The 16,222-nt window shown below is 42.0% G+C and overlaps 2 protein-coding genes across 3 annotated transcripts in view; one reads left to right on the top strand and one right to left on the bottom strand.

The window, feature by feature from the left end:
- Positions 1 to 7,333, bottom strand: part of PARP9 (poly(ADP-ribose) polymerase family member 9) — a 38,715-nt gene extending 31,382 nt beyond the window's left edge. The window contains exons 1-3 of one of the 2 annotated variants that reach the window (XM_077118149.1): positions 6,203 to 6,403; positions 2,416 to 2,519; positions 747 to 783 (exon numbers count right to left, since the gene is read on the bottom strand). In XM_077118149.1, the coding sequence (XP_076974264.1) occupies positions 747 to 783; positions 2,416 to 2,430 (52 nt within the window). In that variant the 5' untranslated portion in view covers positions 2,431 to 2,519; positions 6,203 to 6,403. Of the gene's footprint in view, positions 1 to 638; positions 715 to 746; positions 784 to 2,415; positions 2,520 to 6,202; positions 6,404 to 6,788 lie in introns of those variants that run through there. The other variant, XM_077118151.1, reaches the window with a different exon arrangement.
- DTX3L (deltex E3 ubiquitin ligase 3L) lies at positions 6,685 to 15,813 on the top strand. Its single transcript, XM_077118148.1, has 5 exons — positions 6,685 to 7,156; positions 8,089 to 8,300; positions 10,341 to 12,083; positions 12,508 to 12,725; positions 13,593 to 15,813. The coding sequence occupies exons 1-5, from the start codon at positions 6,973 to 6,975 to the stop codon at positions 13,660 to 13,662; spliced, it is 2,427 nt and encodes an 808-aa protein (XP_076974263.1). The 5' UTR covers positions 6,685 to 6,972; the 3' UTR covers positions 13,663 to 15,813.
- Positions 15,814 to 16,222: the final 409 nt, after the last annotated feature.

Here is a 16,222-nt window from a genome sequence, read left to right as displayed (position 1 = left end):
ACCTGCTTCCCTCCCTTTTCCTTTCACAATAAACATTCTGCACTCCTAACTCCACTCCACCTTCAGCATCCCGGAGACCTGACCTGAGGTACTGTATTTCATGAAATCCAAAACATCATTATTATAAGCCACTGAGAAAGGAAAATGATGCCAATTAAACCATAACACACCACTGCCTGATAGAGGGTAGTCTTGTTTCAGAGATGTTAAAATGTGAAGAAAAAATAAAAAAAAGGACACCTTAAAATAGATGAAATGTGGTAATTACATTTTTATTTCAACTACCATTACTAATCTAAGTTACCAAGAAAGAGCTCTTATGACCTCATTTACCCACTGGAAGCAATAAGCTAGTAATTAGCCCCTGTTGGCCTGAACTTTAGTTAAAAATCTCAAGTGGGCCACCCTTAGGATTACGCAGTCTCCATTTGGCTCGTACAGCCTGTGTTGAGAATGAGGGCAATCAGTGGGTCACCTCTTCTGGCCACTTTCAATTGTAGAGCTGTGTTTCTTTGTGGGCAAAGGGAAGAGCCAGTAGGGCCCTAAAAGAATATGCCTGCTGGTACCTCAGTGCCTCTGAAGCAATCCCACATCTAAAGCACTTGCTGGGGACTCTACAAGGTCCTGCAATCACGTACCAGAGCACTTGTTGGGGAGGCATTCTCTTTTTGCATTCCCCTTTATCCACTGGGGAAAGATCTGAGCAAAGATTTTCTGAAACAAGAGTGAAAGCAAAGCTATCGTACCTGATTTGTAAGCATTGTAGGCTGCTTCTCCAGAAACCTGTGAAAAATGAGAATGGTTTCAAAAAAATTTAAACAAAATGACTATCAATTACTGATAACAAAAATAACTGAATAAAAACAAAGCAAAAGAAACCCTGCTAAAAGCACTGGATTGGGAAGAGGGGTTGCTTTTTCATCTTGGGTGCCTGAAACATTTGAAATATGGAATGTTTAGCAAGCAGAGATCCTACCCCACTTCCCTAGAGGCCAGTGAACTTCTGATTTGAGATGAGATGAGGGGTAGACAAGGCCCAAAGATCAAAACCAAAATGACCGCAAATTCTCAGACTAGCCTCCAATCTCTGAAGGCTTGTGAGGTTTCTGAAGACAGAGGGCATGGAGACATGAGCCTTGTCAGCTACCCGTCCCCAGCCACCAGTTAGGACCCACTTTCAATGATCTATTTCATGACACAGCCTTGATGTGAAATTTTCAGATAAAACAAATGAGATGCCTCTTCTCTATTCTCTTGTTCTTATTCTTCTGCCATCTTTCAAAAGCAGAAATGGTGAATGAGTGAAGATAATCAAAAACAATAATGAGGTAACATTTAAAAATCACCCACTCTTACACTGATTGTTGATTAGGTTAGCCTATTCGTTCTTTCTTTCTTTTTTTATTATAAAGTTAGTTCCTTTACTGTCTCCTTCCCTAGTTCCTCCACCAAATATTCTTACCTTGCTTAATTTTACAAAGCACAGAACATCTCCAAACAAAGTTCCTTCACCCACTGTATTAACTTATCAATACATAAAAGGGTGAAATTGTTAAAGCATGACTTTGATATCGAACTAAATCAAAATGTAATATTGACTTAGGCAAGAATTTATAGGTCCCAGAAGATGATCTCATCTGATCATGTCGATAGGATGAAGTGGCACCAGCCCCCCAAATTTCAAGCAATATGATGATGTTTCAAAGTGGCTTAAACTCACTTCCTAACAATACACAGCACATAAGAAGGATAAGAGACTTCATTTATTTATTTATTTTTTTACTCATGAACAAGAGAATGGGTAAGTAAATTATAATATGTTCATTCAATGGAATACAACTTAGCAATTAAAAGGAAAAAAAAATGACCCACTGGTATTTGCACATGTATAAATCTCACATATATATACATTTTTTCAGGTGTCATGTTGTGAGAGCTTTATTAATTACTAATCAGTGAATGTCATTAATTCTTTTTTTCAGATGATTAAAAATCTCTTACAGGTTCTCACTAAGAGCAAACAAATAATTCAAGAAACATCATTTTAACAGAGTGAAAATCAAATTCTTGTTTTGCAAGAAGACACATCTGACAAGAAAACTATTAAGAATCTTATTAACCTATAACATATTAGCCAACCTTAACCACAACCATAAAATTCACTTCCAACAAGACTTCTACAACTTTCTATATCCATCCATTTTGTCCTACACATTCTAGATTAGCTTATTCTTGATTTATCATTTTCCACAAGGTGCAAATAAAGAAAAACAGGGAGAAAACATTTATTGGGCTATCAAAATTAAACAAGATTATCAGGTCTAACTGAAGACCCCAGATTTCTTGCTTTTAATAGGAAGAACTATTCATGTGCTGATCCAGATTCATAACTTTTTTACATTTATGCTTTTTTACCATGAAAGAATCCATCCTCCGGGTTCCTAGGGTCTTTAAAGGTTTATATTCTTCTTTTACGCTTGTGAGCGTGGACTGCAGCTCCCAGATACAGCGACCCACTTCTAGGAACGAACAGAAAGGATGCAATAAGCACTGACCAGCATCTTAGGGAATTTGGTAGAAATACCCCATAGGAGGGCTGAACATGGTTTTTGATCTTGAGCGGTTTCCAATTTCATTGGTGAAGATGGACATGTTATTTGGCTGTTGTTGTTACTACTGACCTTCTAGTCTTCACGAGGGGTTCCAACTGAAACCATTACGGCAGTTCAGGGAAGGGAAAGAGATGTATGGGCTGGAGCAGGGAAAGTTTTATGGAGTAGGTGAGACTAAAGCCAGGCCTTGAAGGATGGAACAGAGTTATACATAATTAGATGAGGCAAATGTTACAAAGTGGTGAGACTGGGCACAGTGTTCTAAGAACAGCGAGGAAACCAGCTTCATGAGTGAGCAAGACCACTGGAGAGTAAAGAACAAGGAAACTGAGCATGTGCCTGTGATGTGGCGTATTACTGAGTTTGTGATAAAGACCCTTGATCTAATTAGAAAGGGAAATATGTGGATAAAAATTATAAACTCTGAGAAAACTTATATTTTAGTGTTTTCCACATCAGTAGTAGGAATTTATGATTGCAGATTTTTAGAAGAATAAGGAGGAAGATACTTAAAGTCACAGTTGCTCACACTTATTGTTACATGGCCTCTGAAATTATTTCTAAGGTCTTTGCAATAGAAAAATGCTGCAAAATGATCTGCAGCATTAGAATATTCTTATTTTTACACATTGAGGAACAGCAGCAGCGCAATCGCAAAATGCAAGGATAAGATGCATTTGGGCCTCCAGAGGGCACTGCTGTTTTCAGGAAAGAAGAACTTGGATGTCTGCTTTTTGTTGTGACTTCTGGTGGACTTTTGCTTTAGCTATTATGGCACTTGTTTTTGTCTTCACAGGCCTTAAAGGCTGAGGCTAGACTAGGCAGTGATGGTGGTATTCATTTAACCCTAAAGAAATTAGAAACAAGGAGCATACTCCCTCTGCCCCAGTCATTTAATCTCTTCCATTTATAAAACAAAAATAGCTACATAAGCCATCCCAACTTTCCAACACTACTTCCTACTGTGTTTCTCTGACTTCATGTTCAGCGAAACTTCTGGAAGAAGAAGGTGACTCTCCCCCGTTCACCTGCCCACTCAGATCATTATTGTCTGGCTCCCCACCTTACCCCCCAGCACTCCTCTGAAACTGCACATTGGTGACCTTCCTGTGGTTAATCCCAAAGGTTATCTTCTATCCTAATCTTTACTCGACCCTTCTCTACAGCATTTCATTCTTTGCCTCTTGATATTCTGTTTTCTTGACATCTGCTTACCATCTCCCTTGCTTCCCCTGTTACCTCTCACTTTGCCTTTTGAGGTCTTTTCTCTGGATACACTTCCGTCATCCACCCCTTAGTCATATGTCCCAGGATTCAGCCAGAGAAGCACTTCTCATCTCTTTCTACACACTGGCCAGGGGGTGATCTCAGCCATTCCCATGCTACAATCACCAACTGCAAATATGACTCCCATAACTATATCTCTAAGTGTGCTGGTTTGAAAGGAAGTATGCCCCCTAGAAAAGCCATGTTTTAATCAAAACATCATTTCATAAAGGTAGAATAATCTCTACTCAATACTGTATGTTTGAAACTGTAATCAGATCATCTCCCTGGATGATGTGATTTAGTCAAGAATGGTTGTTAAACTGGATTAGGGGATGACATGTCTTCACCCATTTGGGTGGGTCTTGATTGGCTTATTGGAGTCCTATAAAAGAGGAAATATTCTGGAGAATGAGAGATTCAGAGAGAGCAGAGAATGCTGCAGCACTACGAAGCAGAGTCCACAAGCTAGCAACCTTTGGAGATGAAGAAGGAAAATGCCTCCCCGGGAGCTTCATGAAACAGGAAGCCAGGAGAAAAAATAGCAGATGATGCCTTGCTTGCCACGTGCCCTTCCAACCGAGAGAGAAAATGACTGCGTTCGCCATGTGCCTTTCCAGATGAGAGAGAAACCCTGAACTTCATCGGCCTTCTTGAACCAAGGTATCTTTCCCCGGATACCTTAAATTGGACATTTCTATAGACTTGTTTTGGTTGGGACATTTTCTCGGCCTTAGAACTGTAAACTAGCAACTCATTAAATTCCCCTTTTAAAAAGCCATTCCGTTTCTAGTATATTGCATTCCGGCAGCTAGCTAACTAGAACACTAGACTAGGGCTCTCCTAAGCCTCACATTTTAACTCCAGTTGGATGTTCTATAGAACCCTTAAACTTAGCTTCTGCAAAACTGAACCCATTATCCCTTGCTCCCTGCCTGGCCTCCTCTCCCAAACATACAAGTTCTGTCACCTGGATTCCTCAGATCAGGAAACGCTATACCATTTACCCACTCAAGTCAGAACCCTAGGACTTGTCCTTGAATCTTCTCTTTTGTCCCATATCCAAAGGGTGACTGGGTCCTGACCACCTAAAAATGTGGTTATCCTGTTTGCCCACTGGCACTGCCTCACCTCAGGGCCCAAAACCAGCTTGCTTGAGCTAAAGCAATACATTCTTATTAAAGATTTAAATGCATCTGATTTTACATTTTATTGTTTGAATAGGTATTACACTGACATGGTTCAAATTCAGAAAGTGTCAAAGCCCCCTTCCTATCCCACTCCTACCCCCTCACTAAACTGCCCTCCAAGATGCAATCAAAGTTATTTATTATTCGTCCCCTATAACCTTCTAGAGGCATTTTTACATAAAAGGCAGTATCTAATACACACTCTTCTGCATTTTGTCTTTTCCACTTAATGCATCCTAGGGATCTTTATATTAGCACATAGCTTCCTTATTGGTCCTAATTCTCATTGCATTTCATTGTATAGATACACTAAATAATTTACTAGCCCCCTATTTATAGACATTTCCAGAGTTCTGAATCTTTCCCTATCATAAACAAGGCTGTAAAGAACAACTATGTACATAGATTACTTCACACAGTTCCTGACATGTCGGTGAGGCAAATTCCTAGAAGTGGAATTGCAGAGTCACTAAGTATATGCAATCGTGATTCTGAAAACACTGTCAAATTGCTCTCCATAGAGCCTGACCAATTTCTAGTCTTGTCAGCCATGTGCAAAACTTCATCTCAGGCCTCTCTGCCTCCATTCACCCCTGCTTAGAAACGTGTACTCCACAGCCTTGCCAGCACTACCTTTCTAAAAAGCAAATCTGGCATGTCACTCTCCTGCTTCCCCTGCTTACAACACTTCAGTTTCTCCCCACTGATTTTCAAGGCTTTTCACCATCTGTGGTGTCCAACCAGCCACAGGTGGTGACTGAGTACATGAAATGAGGGCAGTCCAGATTGAGATGTGATGGAAGTGAAAGATGGAAGCTGCCTACAAAACTTAGCATGCTAAAAGAATATAAAATATGTAAGTTTTTACATTGATTTCACCTTAAAATGATCAAACTGGATACACTGAGTTATATAATGTATCATTAAGATTAATTTCACCTGTGCCTCTATACTTTTAAAAACATGGCTGTGAAAATGTTTAAATAGCTTATTTAATAGACTTGCATTCTATTTCTACCGCATAGACTCTTCTTCCTCCCATCTCACCTCTTCCCAGGTCTCAGGATTTCCTCTGTGCCTAGGATGACCCCAACCTCTCCACACCCCTCACACTCCCCACCCCATCTCCAATACCCTTATTAAGATTCGGCTTGAAACTTCCTCTTGGAGGCCTTCAAGAGATTTTCGTTCTTTATTCTCCACTCGGCCTCCCTCGACCAAATCCTGAGGTCAGGGCCCCTCACTCATCTCGACTCCCCAGTACACACAGCAATGAGCAGTTCGGTGCTGTTGGTCAAATCAAGGAGCGATGGCAGGAAAGCCCCCGTAGCTAGCCTAAAGGATATAGCTGGAGGGAGATAACGGTTAAATGGCATAAAACAGTTGAACGAATTCAAATCTAAAAAAAAAAAAAAATCGGCTTTAATTGGTTTTAGGCTGAATTCAGAAGGTGAAAACCGTTTTAGCGGCAAATAATAGTAACAACGCCAATAAGAGTTCCAAAAACAAACAAACAAAAAACCCCGCAAACACACGAGAAACTTATTTTCTTTGACTTAAGGGCCTGAACAGTTTGCGTCGTCGCACAGGGAGGCCTGGCCCCAGGTCCCCGGCACTCGTCCGCGCCCCTCGCCCCAGCCTGCCCGGGGGGGAGCCGCGAGCGCCTGGAGAAACCGTCCCTTTCCAGCACCCACGGCCCGAGGAAACCCGGTCGACTCACCACGCGGACGGCCACAGCGGCGATGACAAAAGTAAAGGGGCGAAGCGGCGCTGCCGAGAACTGGGAGGGATCTCCCGGGAAGCGAAACTGAAACTTAGCTGCCGGAGTCCGCGGGGCGGGGACGCGCGCCTTTGCCCCAGTCCAGGCCCCAGCTGCGTCCCGGAGCGGCCAGACGCGGAGAGCCATGGCCTCGGCCCCCAGCCCCCCGTCCCCGCTCCTCGTGCGGGTGTCCGAGCCGGGTCTCCGGCTGCACCGAAAGCTGGAAAGCTACTTCCAGAGCAGGATCTCGGGCGGCGGAGAGTGCACCGTCCGACCCCTCGGCGAAGGCGCCCCGGGCATCTTCCGGGTGGAGTTCAGAGAAAGGGCGGGTGAGCTGCGGACAGCAGGGGCGCGGGCCCGGGGCTGGGGGCGCAGAAGCAGACCTGGGAAGCCCAGCCCTGCCGATGTCCAGGAAGATATATAGTTCGCGATAAATCCGGGAGAGAGTAGGAGGAAATATGGCAGTGTTTAATAGGAAACAGGAACTGGGGCCTCCTGCTCTGCCTGGCTCCTGCTGCCGAGAGACTCAGCCTCAGAGCGGAGGATTGTGCCCCACATGTCCCCAGTCCATCATTTGATTTGATCACGCCTTAAGGTTGATGCTTTCTAGTATTCTCGTGCTGGCTCACCTTATATTTCTCCACTCTCATAGGGAGCTTTTTTCCTCCCTTATACGCCTGTCAGCTGCTGTTCTTGTCATTTAGATATTCCACTTTTATGCTTTAAATAATGATTTCATTTTTTGGAGAATTACGTGAGTAATATATATTCCCTATCCAAAAGAAAGAAAAAAAGGAAGAGAATTACTCACCTTTTAATGCCACCCCTAGAGAGAAGCAATGTGAACATTTTGGGATATTTCCCCCCAGGCTTTTACTATGGATGTCTGCAAACACATATGGATATTTACAGAATTCTGAGTCTACACTTTTGACTTCTGCTTTCTTCACTTAACTTTCTATATTAAGCAGTTTTCCGTATCATCGAAATGGGAGACTGGAGACCCAGTTTCAGAAAAATGATTGTAAGGAGTGAATGATGTCCCATTATCATTAAGCTTTCATTTCTACGGTAAAATTTGCAAGTTGCCCACTTCCGAGTCCTCAATGGCTTCCCCCCTCATTCCTTACTCTGTACCCTGCCCTGGGTCCTTAGGGGTCCTGGGCAGGGTACAGAGGCATGAATAAAAGGATTATTTGAAATCACCCCATTCTTCCTTCTGTCTGTGTTCGTGTGTGTGTGTTTTATGTCTCCACTAAAGCTAAGGAGAGAGTGTTGGAAAAAGGAGAGCACCAAATTTTGATTGAAGAGAGACCTGTGACCATTTTCCTGGAACCCGCTGAAAATCCAGTAGAGAAGAGTGTGACACCTAGAATGTCTTCACCAGCACAGTCCCAGGCAGGGGCGCTGTCTGGAGAGAAGCATCCAGAAGAAGGACATACACCTCATGCTGTGGATTCCTGTGTCCAAAAGGTAAGTGCTGAAAGAAAGAACTGGATATGTTCCTGCAACGTCCTCTCCAGTCATCACACCTATTCGTTATTCGCCGGATAATCATTTGTTGAGGGTCTGTTAAGAGCCAGGTACTGCTGTAGGCATGAGGGCACAGAAGTGAACCCAACAGACAAGGTCTCTGTGTGATGCAGCTTGTATTGGGGTTGGAGAATTGCATAGAAAGACAATAAGCAAGTAAACAAAATACATAAATGAAACAATTTCAGAGAGTGATATGTGCTAAGAAGAAAATAAGGTTTTACCTTAGGGTGAGGAAGGAAAGGATGAGGTGGTTTTACTTCCTACTAGAAGTCAGAGAAAACTTCTCTGAGGAGGTGACATTTGGGCCAAGGCTTGAATGACGAAAGGATCCACCCATAGATAGATTCAGTAAATTAGTAGATATCGAATGCCTACTGTAGGGCAGGGACTATTATAGGAGGGGGGAATACAGCCAAGAACATGACAGGCCCTGAAATCAGGGATCTTACATTCTAATGAGGGAAACTGACACTAATACTAAACGAAAAGATAAAAAATGAAATGTCTGCAAGTGATAAGTTCTAGGAAGAAAAACCAGAGTAAGTGACAAAGAGTAACAGGGCTAGTATGTTAAATAACATATCATGAAACAACTCTCAAATGAGGTAACATCTAAGTAGAGACATGAATGAAGTGAGGAAACTAGCTAAGTGGCTTTCTAGGGGAAGAATATTCTAGAAGGAGGGAAGTGTCAGTGCAAAGGCCCCGTGACAGGAGCTTACATCCCGAGTTCCAGGAGCTTCAAGGAAGCCACTGTGGCGGGAGAGCAGGGAGCAAGTGGGAGAACGATAGGAGAGGAGCTTGGGGAGATGCCCAGGATCCAGGTCTTATGAGATGAAGGCCATGGTAAGGAGTTGGGAATTTTTTTTTTGTATGCTGTATGTGGGAGGTCACATTTCATTCTTTTTTCCATGTGAGTATTCCCTTATTGCAGCATCAATGGCTGAATGTTTTTTGTTTGTTTGTTTTCCCATGTGTTTGCTTGTTTGTTTGTTTGGAAAGTGCATGGCCCAGGAATTGCACAGGGGTTTGGATTTTAACTTACATGTGATGGTTTCGAGCCAGAGGAATCAGAGGATCTGATTTACGTTTCTTAAAGATCACTCAGGCTGCTTGCTGTGCGGGAGCAGAATGTAGGAAGGGGCTAGAGTAGAGCACAGAGTCCAGTCAGCCGTGGTTGCAGTGAGCCAGGTGAACGATTATATGCCCTTGACTTGGGTGGTCCAGATGGAGGTGTAAGGAGTGGCTGGATTCAGGAAACATTTTGAAGAAAGAGCTAAGGAAAGGACATCACATAGAGAGGAAATAGCTGTGCAGAGACCTTGAGGCAGAACAAAAAATTAAAAATTTTGCTTTTCTCTTACATTCAGTTTGCTTCTGTTCTTTTTTTTGTAATGTGATGTCTCTTGTATATTTAAACTTACAAAAGCCAGGGTTTATAGGGCCCAGTGATACCGCGTGCAGACAGGTAGTTTTTTTTTTTTTTAAAGGTAGGGGAGGGGTGAAGAAGAGAAAAACAATAGTAGGAAAAAATAGCCTTCTCAGATCTATGGCTCCCTTCCAGCTCACAGAGCTTTTATAGGAAACTCAGCAACTTATTCAGAGAGCAGAAGTGTCTTCTCTCCACTCCTGCTTCCCAAGGTCAAACAGAGAGTCGAAGCCCTAGAACCCAGACTTCTTGTCCAGGGAGTTTTTAAAAAAATGTTCATCCCCAGGCCCTACTGCAAAGCGGTTGCATCTGAATCTCTGGGGATGAGTCCGAGACCTTGGCTTTTTTTTTTTTTTTAACTCCCAGATAATTCTAATGTGCAGACAGGGCTGAGAACCTCTGGGCTGATGTTACATTCTCTTGAAAGGAGTTACCCCATCCTAGGGGAAGGCTTAGTAGTTATTTCTCTAATCCTAGGCATTTTCCTGAAGAAAAGACCGTAGGCCTGGACATCTGAGAGATTTGATTTGTTCCTTTTTATATTACAGATATTTCTTACAGTAACAGCTGATCTGAACTGTAACCTGCTCTCCAGAGAACAGAGGGAAAGCATAACCACTTTCTGTCCCAATGTCAAAAAAATGGAGGGTCGTGATGGAATTGAGAAGGTGTGTGGCGACTTCAGAGATATTGAAAAAATCTATCACTTCTTGAGTGAACAACTCCTGGGAAGTGAGGAGGAATGTGAATCTGCCCCTTCACCAACAGAGAGGGAGCCACCCGGGCAGCAGGATTGGAACAGTGGCATTTTTCCTTCTAACCCAAAAACCAGGTCAGAAGTAAAAAGCTACAATTTTGAAGTACCCTTGCTTTTTTTTGAATACTTTAAATATACCTGTCCTGATAAAATAGACTCAATAGAGAAAATATTTGGTATAAACATCAAAACTCAGGAAAGTTCGCCAAATATGGTCTCTTTAGACTTCACCTCAAGTCCGTCAGGTGACCTAGAAGCAGCTCGTGAGTCTTTTGTCAGTGAGTTTCAGAAGCGCGTGGACCACCTGAAGCAAGAATGTATCCCTTTAGAAGACAGTAAGCAGGCAAATAAACTCAAACAGGAATTGACTCACAAGTTTACAAAGCTCCTTATAAAGGAGAAAGGAAACAACTTAATTCTCCTTGGAACCCAAGGTGATATTTCAGCTGCCACACATTTTCTTGCCTGCAAAATATCTGAAAGTCTTGTCAAGGTACCTGTGAAAATATTGGCTCCCAAATGCATGAAGAATGGAATTGAGGTTGACTCAGTTCGCTACAAGCTTTTAGAAGCTGAATTACTCCAGGAGATATCAGAGATAGAGCAAAAGTATGACATTTGCAGCAGGGTTTTGGAAAAAACTTACAACGCAAAGAAAACCTGCATTGTATTTGAACCCAAGGACAAAGAAGGAGACCTGTCTGTGCACGCTTATGCAAGTTTCATAGATGCCTATCAGCTTGCCTCATGTCAGCTGCTGAGAGAAGTTATTTCCCTGAAACCTTTAGGCAAGGAGAGAAATCACTTACTTGGGACTAAGTTCACTGATGACTTTACAAAAAGGCATCCACATGTACACTTTGTAGTAAATCAAGAGTCAGTGACTCTGACTGGTTTGCAAACTCACCTTGCAAAAGCAGTACAGTATTTCTTGAAGTCAGGAGGAATATTGGTTGGAGAGAAATGGATTAAGGATAATGAAACACCCATGGACATTGATAGTAATGATTCAAAAATGACTTCGCCTCCATTCAAGGACCCTGCCAGTTCTAGGGCTTGGGAAGTAGACGAGAAGGTATCACCCATGGACATTGAGAGTAATGACTCAAAAACGGCTTCACCACCATTCAAGAACCCTGCCAGTTCTGGGGCCTGGGGAATGGACAAGAAGGTATCACCCATGGACATTGAGAATAGTGATGCAAAAACAGCTTCACCTCCATCCAAGGACCCTCCCAGTTCTGGGGCCTCGGGAGTGGACAAAGAGATGAAGGACAAATGTGCCATCTGTATGGAAACCATTATTAACAAACAAGTACTACCAAAGTGTAAGCATGAATTCTGCCGCCCTTGTATCAGCACAGCCTTGTCGTATAAACCATTCTGTCCTCTATGTCATGCTTGTTATGGGGTCCAGAAAGGGAATCAGCCAGATGGAAACATGAGTGTCACTTCCTTACCAGCAAGACTTCCAGGTTATGAATCCTGTGGTTCTATTATGATTCATTATAGTATGAACGGAGGCACACAAACAGTAAGTATCTCTGGGTCTCTGGGTTTTTTTTCCACCTTGCTAATATTACCAGAGCAAAAGGCTGTCCTATTGCCTGTTTAGGCAATGGATTTCCCGTGGCATTATTTCTAGAACCACATGAAAGGTCTTGAAATAGTTAAAATGTCACAAGGGTTGTTTATAACTTAGGTAGGTTTTGTGTCTATTTCTCTAGGCAGCAAAAAGGTGGGTGAGTATATGTTAGCGTGGGGGCAGTTGGGAGGGTAGATAGTATTCCCAGCATAAATTTGGGAAAGGAGGAGAAACATGGATTATTGGGGCTATGAACAAATCTTCAATGCTTTTCTTGTTTTTAAGCTGCTCTATCTGCAAATGAGCACATCTATACCTATGGTAAAATTTAGACGGGCATATTTTCATGTGGCATTTTCTTTTCTTCATACAGAAAGAGCACCCACACCCAGGAAAGAAATATTCTGGAATACAACGAACGGCATTCTTGCCTGATAATAAGGAAGGAAGGGAAGTTTTGAGTCTGCTTCGGAGGGCCTTTGATCAAAGGCTGATATTCACCGTGGGGGAGTCTCGAGTATCAGGAGCCTCAGATGTCATTACATGGAATGACATCCACCACAAAACATCCATGTTCGGAGGGCCAGAGAAGTAAGAGTCTTTTGAAATGTAATTTTGCTGAGCTAACATTTAAAGTTCATGAAATAAGCCAATTTGAGGGTGTTAAATAAAAGGAGACTTTATTTACAGGAGTGGGATTGGGTATAATAAAGTATTTTGAGAGATACTAATCTGGGATGATAATCTCAAAAGCAGAAATAGTGGTTCCCGTCACCTTCTATTCTAACCACAAAATTACAAAATGCCATACAGTTATTAAAATTTGCATAAAAGGGCGAGGAACTTCAAAACCCAAGATGAATGGTGTCTAAATCAATTTAATTTGTGATTTCATGTCTATTTGAAGGATAGATCCTAGAACTGTTATCTACTTTACTTTCTTCTAGATCACCCTTCCTTCTACCTTCTCCCATCAGCCAATAGAGACCCTAGACTCACTTAGCTAATAGGCTCTAGAAAAAGTCCTGGTTTTAAGGACAATAATGGTGATGGAATCTGTTTTACAGGCAGCCCAGTTGTTCTTTATGAAACTCAGAATACTTCAGACACAGGATATTCAAAAAGGATTACATCCTGAAACTTTTGCAAATCCCCAAATTAGAAGATCCTACAGTAGCATGAAATACAGTATATTATGACTTTATGAGAGTCATTGCTAACCATGAACTGAGCATAAAAAAAAGAAAAACCTTGTCAGGAGGCAGATGCTGGGCCAACAGCTAGGTTCACTCACTAATGACTCACAGCTCCACACTTAGAAGTGATTACCCATCATTCAGCTTCAGGATTGTTTCTGAATGTTTACAGCACTGAATGTTAAGCATTCAGACGCCGAGGATCTACCATAGAGATTCTTAGGTATTTGTGATGATGCTAACGGGCTTTTGCCTTCTGCAGGTACGGCTACCCTGATCCTGATTATCTGAAACGTGTCAAAGACGAGCTGAAAGCTAAAGGAATTGAGTAAGAAGACTGCTGGAAGGATATTTCAAGCCAAGTTTTCAAAGACATTAGTTGAGGAGGCAGAGTAGAGACCAATCGAAGTTCTTATGTTGAAACATCTTTTAAAGATTTTCATCTCCAGAAGTGTGAGAGTAAGAATCTGCTGGTTCGTCATTTCTGGAGTGTTGCTTTTTATGGAGGACGGAAGTCCCAAAGGGCTGTGTAATTTTGCTGCAGAGGTGTCATGCCTCATTCTTGTGTCATCCTTGGGGGCAGGGGGTAGGGTGAGGGCAGGGGCTGTAGATCTGAAATAATTTTCTGTGCTCTTCGGTTGTACTCCTAGCCTATCAGTTTTCTTTTCAACCATCTCTAGGGGGGTGGTCCTTTAGTTTTTTTGTTTGTTACTCTGTTATTTCTTTCATCTCTGCCCATGCAAGTGAAACCCTAGTGTGAAAGGGGAGTAGGGGCAGGGGGGTGAAGTTTAGTTATGGAAAATTAGAGACCCAAATTCCCCTTCCTCCCCCATGGCCAGAAAAGTGTCCAGAAGTAGAGATTGGGCAACCTTTTGTACAAAATGGAATGAGGCTATTATTTTTAATGATATCTATGTCATTACGAGTCTCTGCCTGGCATGTAGTTGGTGCTAAATCAATTTTGTCTGAATCAGCTTCCTGTAACCCAGCAGAGGGTTGTATGCTCCCCAGATCTTTGGCATAGTCCAGAGTAGGGAAGCCATTTCTGGACTCCTTAGCACGAATTAGAAACTGAGTTTCTTACTCAGAAACACTTGGCATCTCAAGCCTGTCCAGGCCCCAACTTGGCCCTGTTCCTTCCTGATCCATGTAACCTGCAATTCCCCTGCCTTAGTAATGTTACTCATTTCGGGACATTTTTTCTTCTGGGTATTATTGTACTTTTGAGTATACTCGTTTCCAGTTTCAAAAGTTAAATAACCTTACTTCAGTTTCCATAGCCTATCATTTCCACAGTAATGTAGCCCTCACTGTAGTTTTTCATCTCTTTTCAATGTCTCACCATGTCACGTTTTCCTCCTTAAAATCTTTCTACCCATAACTCTTTCTGGACAGAGGGAAAAAAGCAGAGAGCTGAGAATACTGTAGGCATATATGCCACGTCAGAGTTTACATTTAAATGACTCTCCAAGCCAGAAGAAAGCTATCTGGTTACCCATGTCCCAGTCTCCCTCCAAAAATGGTGAACAAGATGTCTTGTTCATTTCCTAAAGATACACATACACACAGATAACTTTTTGGTCTCCTAGATCAGACAATAAGAGCTCATATTTATTGACTGTTTATTTTGCCCCCTTTGTAAGAGTTTTACATCTGTGTGATTGATATGGTTAGTGTCCCCATTTTATAAACAAGAAAACTGATGCAGGCAGAGGATGGATGACTTGACAGAGGTCACATATGGAGTAGGTGGAAGTGCTGGGGGTTAAGCCCGATAGTCTGCTTCTCCTCCATGAAGCGGGCAGAGGAGTATCCATTCTTCTGGGCCTCTCCCAAAAATGGATTCCTGAGTAGTGCTCAAAGTACATTTTTTTTTCCCAAGGAAGTCCTATTCACAGAACTTAAAAACCCAAAAACTTTTCTTTTGTCCAGAGAGTTGAGGAAGTTTGGGCTGAATAAATATATCATTATTTTCTATCAGACTATTTGTTTAGTTTTAGATTCATTAAAGTTGTTTGCCCTTACGATCAACTGACTCTTTTGCATCTATCTACTGATCTTTTACCTACGTTTTGCTCCAGAAAAGCAAAAGTTTGGTTTCTGTTAGACTTTTGGATCCCTGATTGCAGTGTGTGTGCATATGCAAGTGATCATGCCATGTGTGGCTGGTAATCACTGGATTAGTGCTTTTGCTCTTTGGAAGGTGGTATCATCTTAATCTGTTCAATAAAGTTAAACCCATATCAGGAATAGATATCTGTGTTCTTTCCCCATTCCTTTTTTTTCTTCCTTAGGTTGATATTTAGGCATTTCCCACAACATATTAAAGTATACCGTGTGCATGAACATCTTTGATTGATTTTGTACACACAATGTGTACTTGTTTGCTAAGTATCACACTGGAACTCAAACAACCATAAATTTCACTGCTACCATTTTCAGCTGTGAAAACCACATTTCTCAATATTTTTCCTTCTTGACACTTCAGTTACTACATAGATAAAAATAGTCTGCAGGTCTCATCCCTTCTCTCCTCCTAGAGAAAGTAGATGTAAAACCCTATCAAGCTATGCTTACCTTCTCCTCACTTCTAGAGTTTCTGATTCACCCCCCTGACATAAGTGCTGGATGGCTCACTGAGCATCAGAAAATCAGGTGCACCCTCCACTCCAAAGAAAGAAGAGAATTAAAAAGCAATATTGAGATATATGATGTTTTCCAAAAAAATAGCATCAACGTAGTCTTTAGGAGAAAAATTAGACCCTTGTTGGGCTTCCTTACACTTAGCTTATAGTTCAGTAATATTTTTGTTTTGATTTCCATATGGGCTTTGGGCACTATTTCCTTTTTGATCGATTGGGTCCTGAGCCTGAGGTAAATGCAGAGCCTGAG

The sequence above is a fragment of the Tamandua tetradactyla genome, chromosome 10 (assembly GCF_023851605.1).
Source record: "Tamandua tetradactyla isolate mTamTet1 chromosome 10, mTamTet1.pri, whole genome shotgun sequence".
In the NCBI taxonomy this organism is placed as follows: Eukaryota; Metazoa; Chordata; class Mammalia; order Pilosa; family Myrmecophagidae; genus Tamandua; species Tamandua tetradactyla.
Note: the sequence above shows the minus strand (reverse complement) of the source record. Positions and strands in the feature narration are given on the sequence as shown.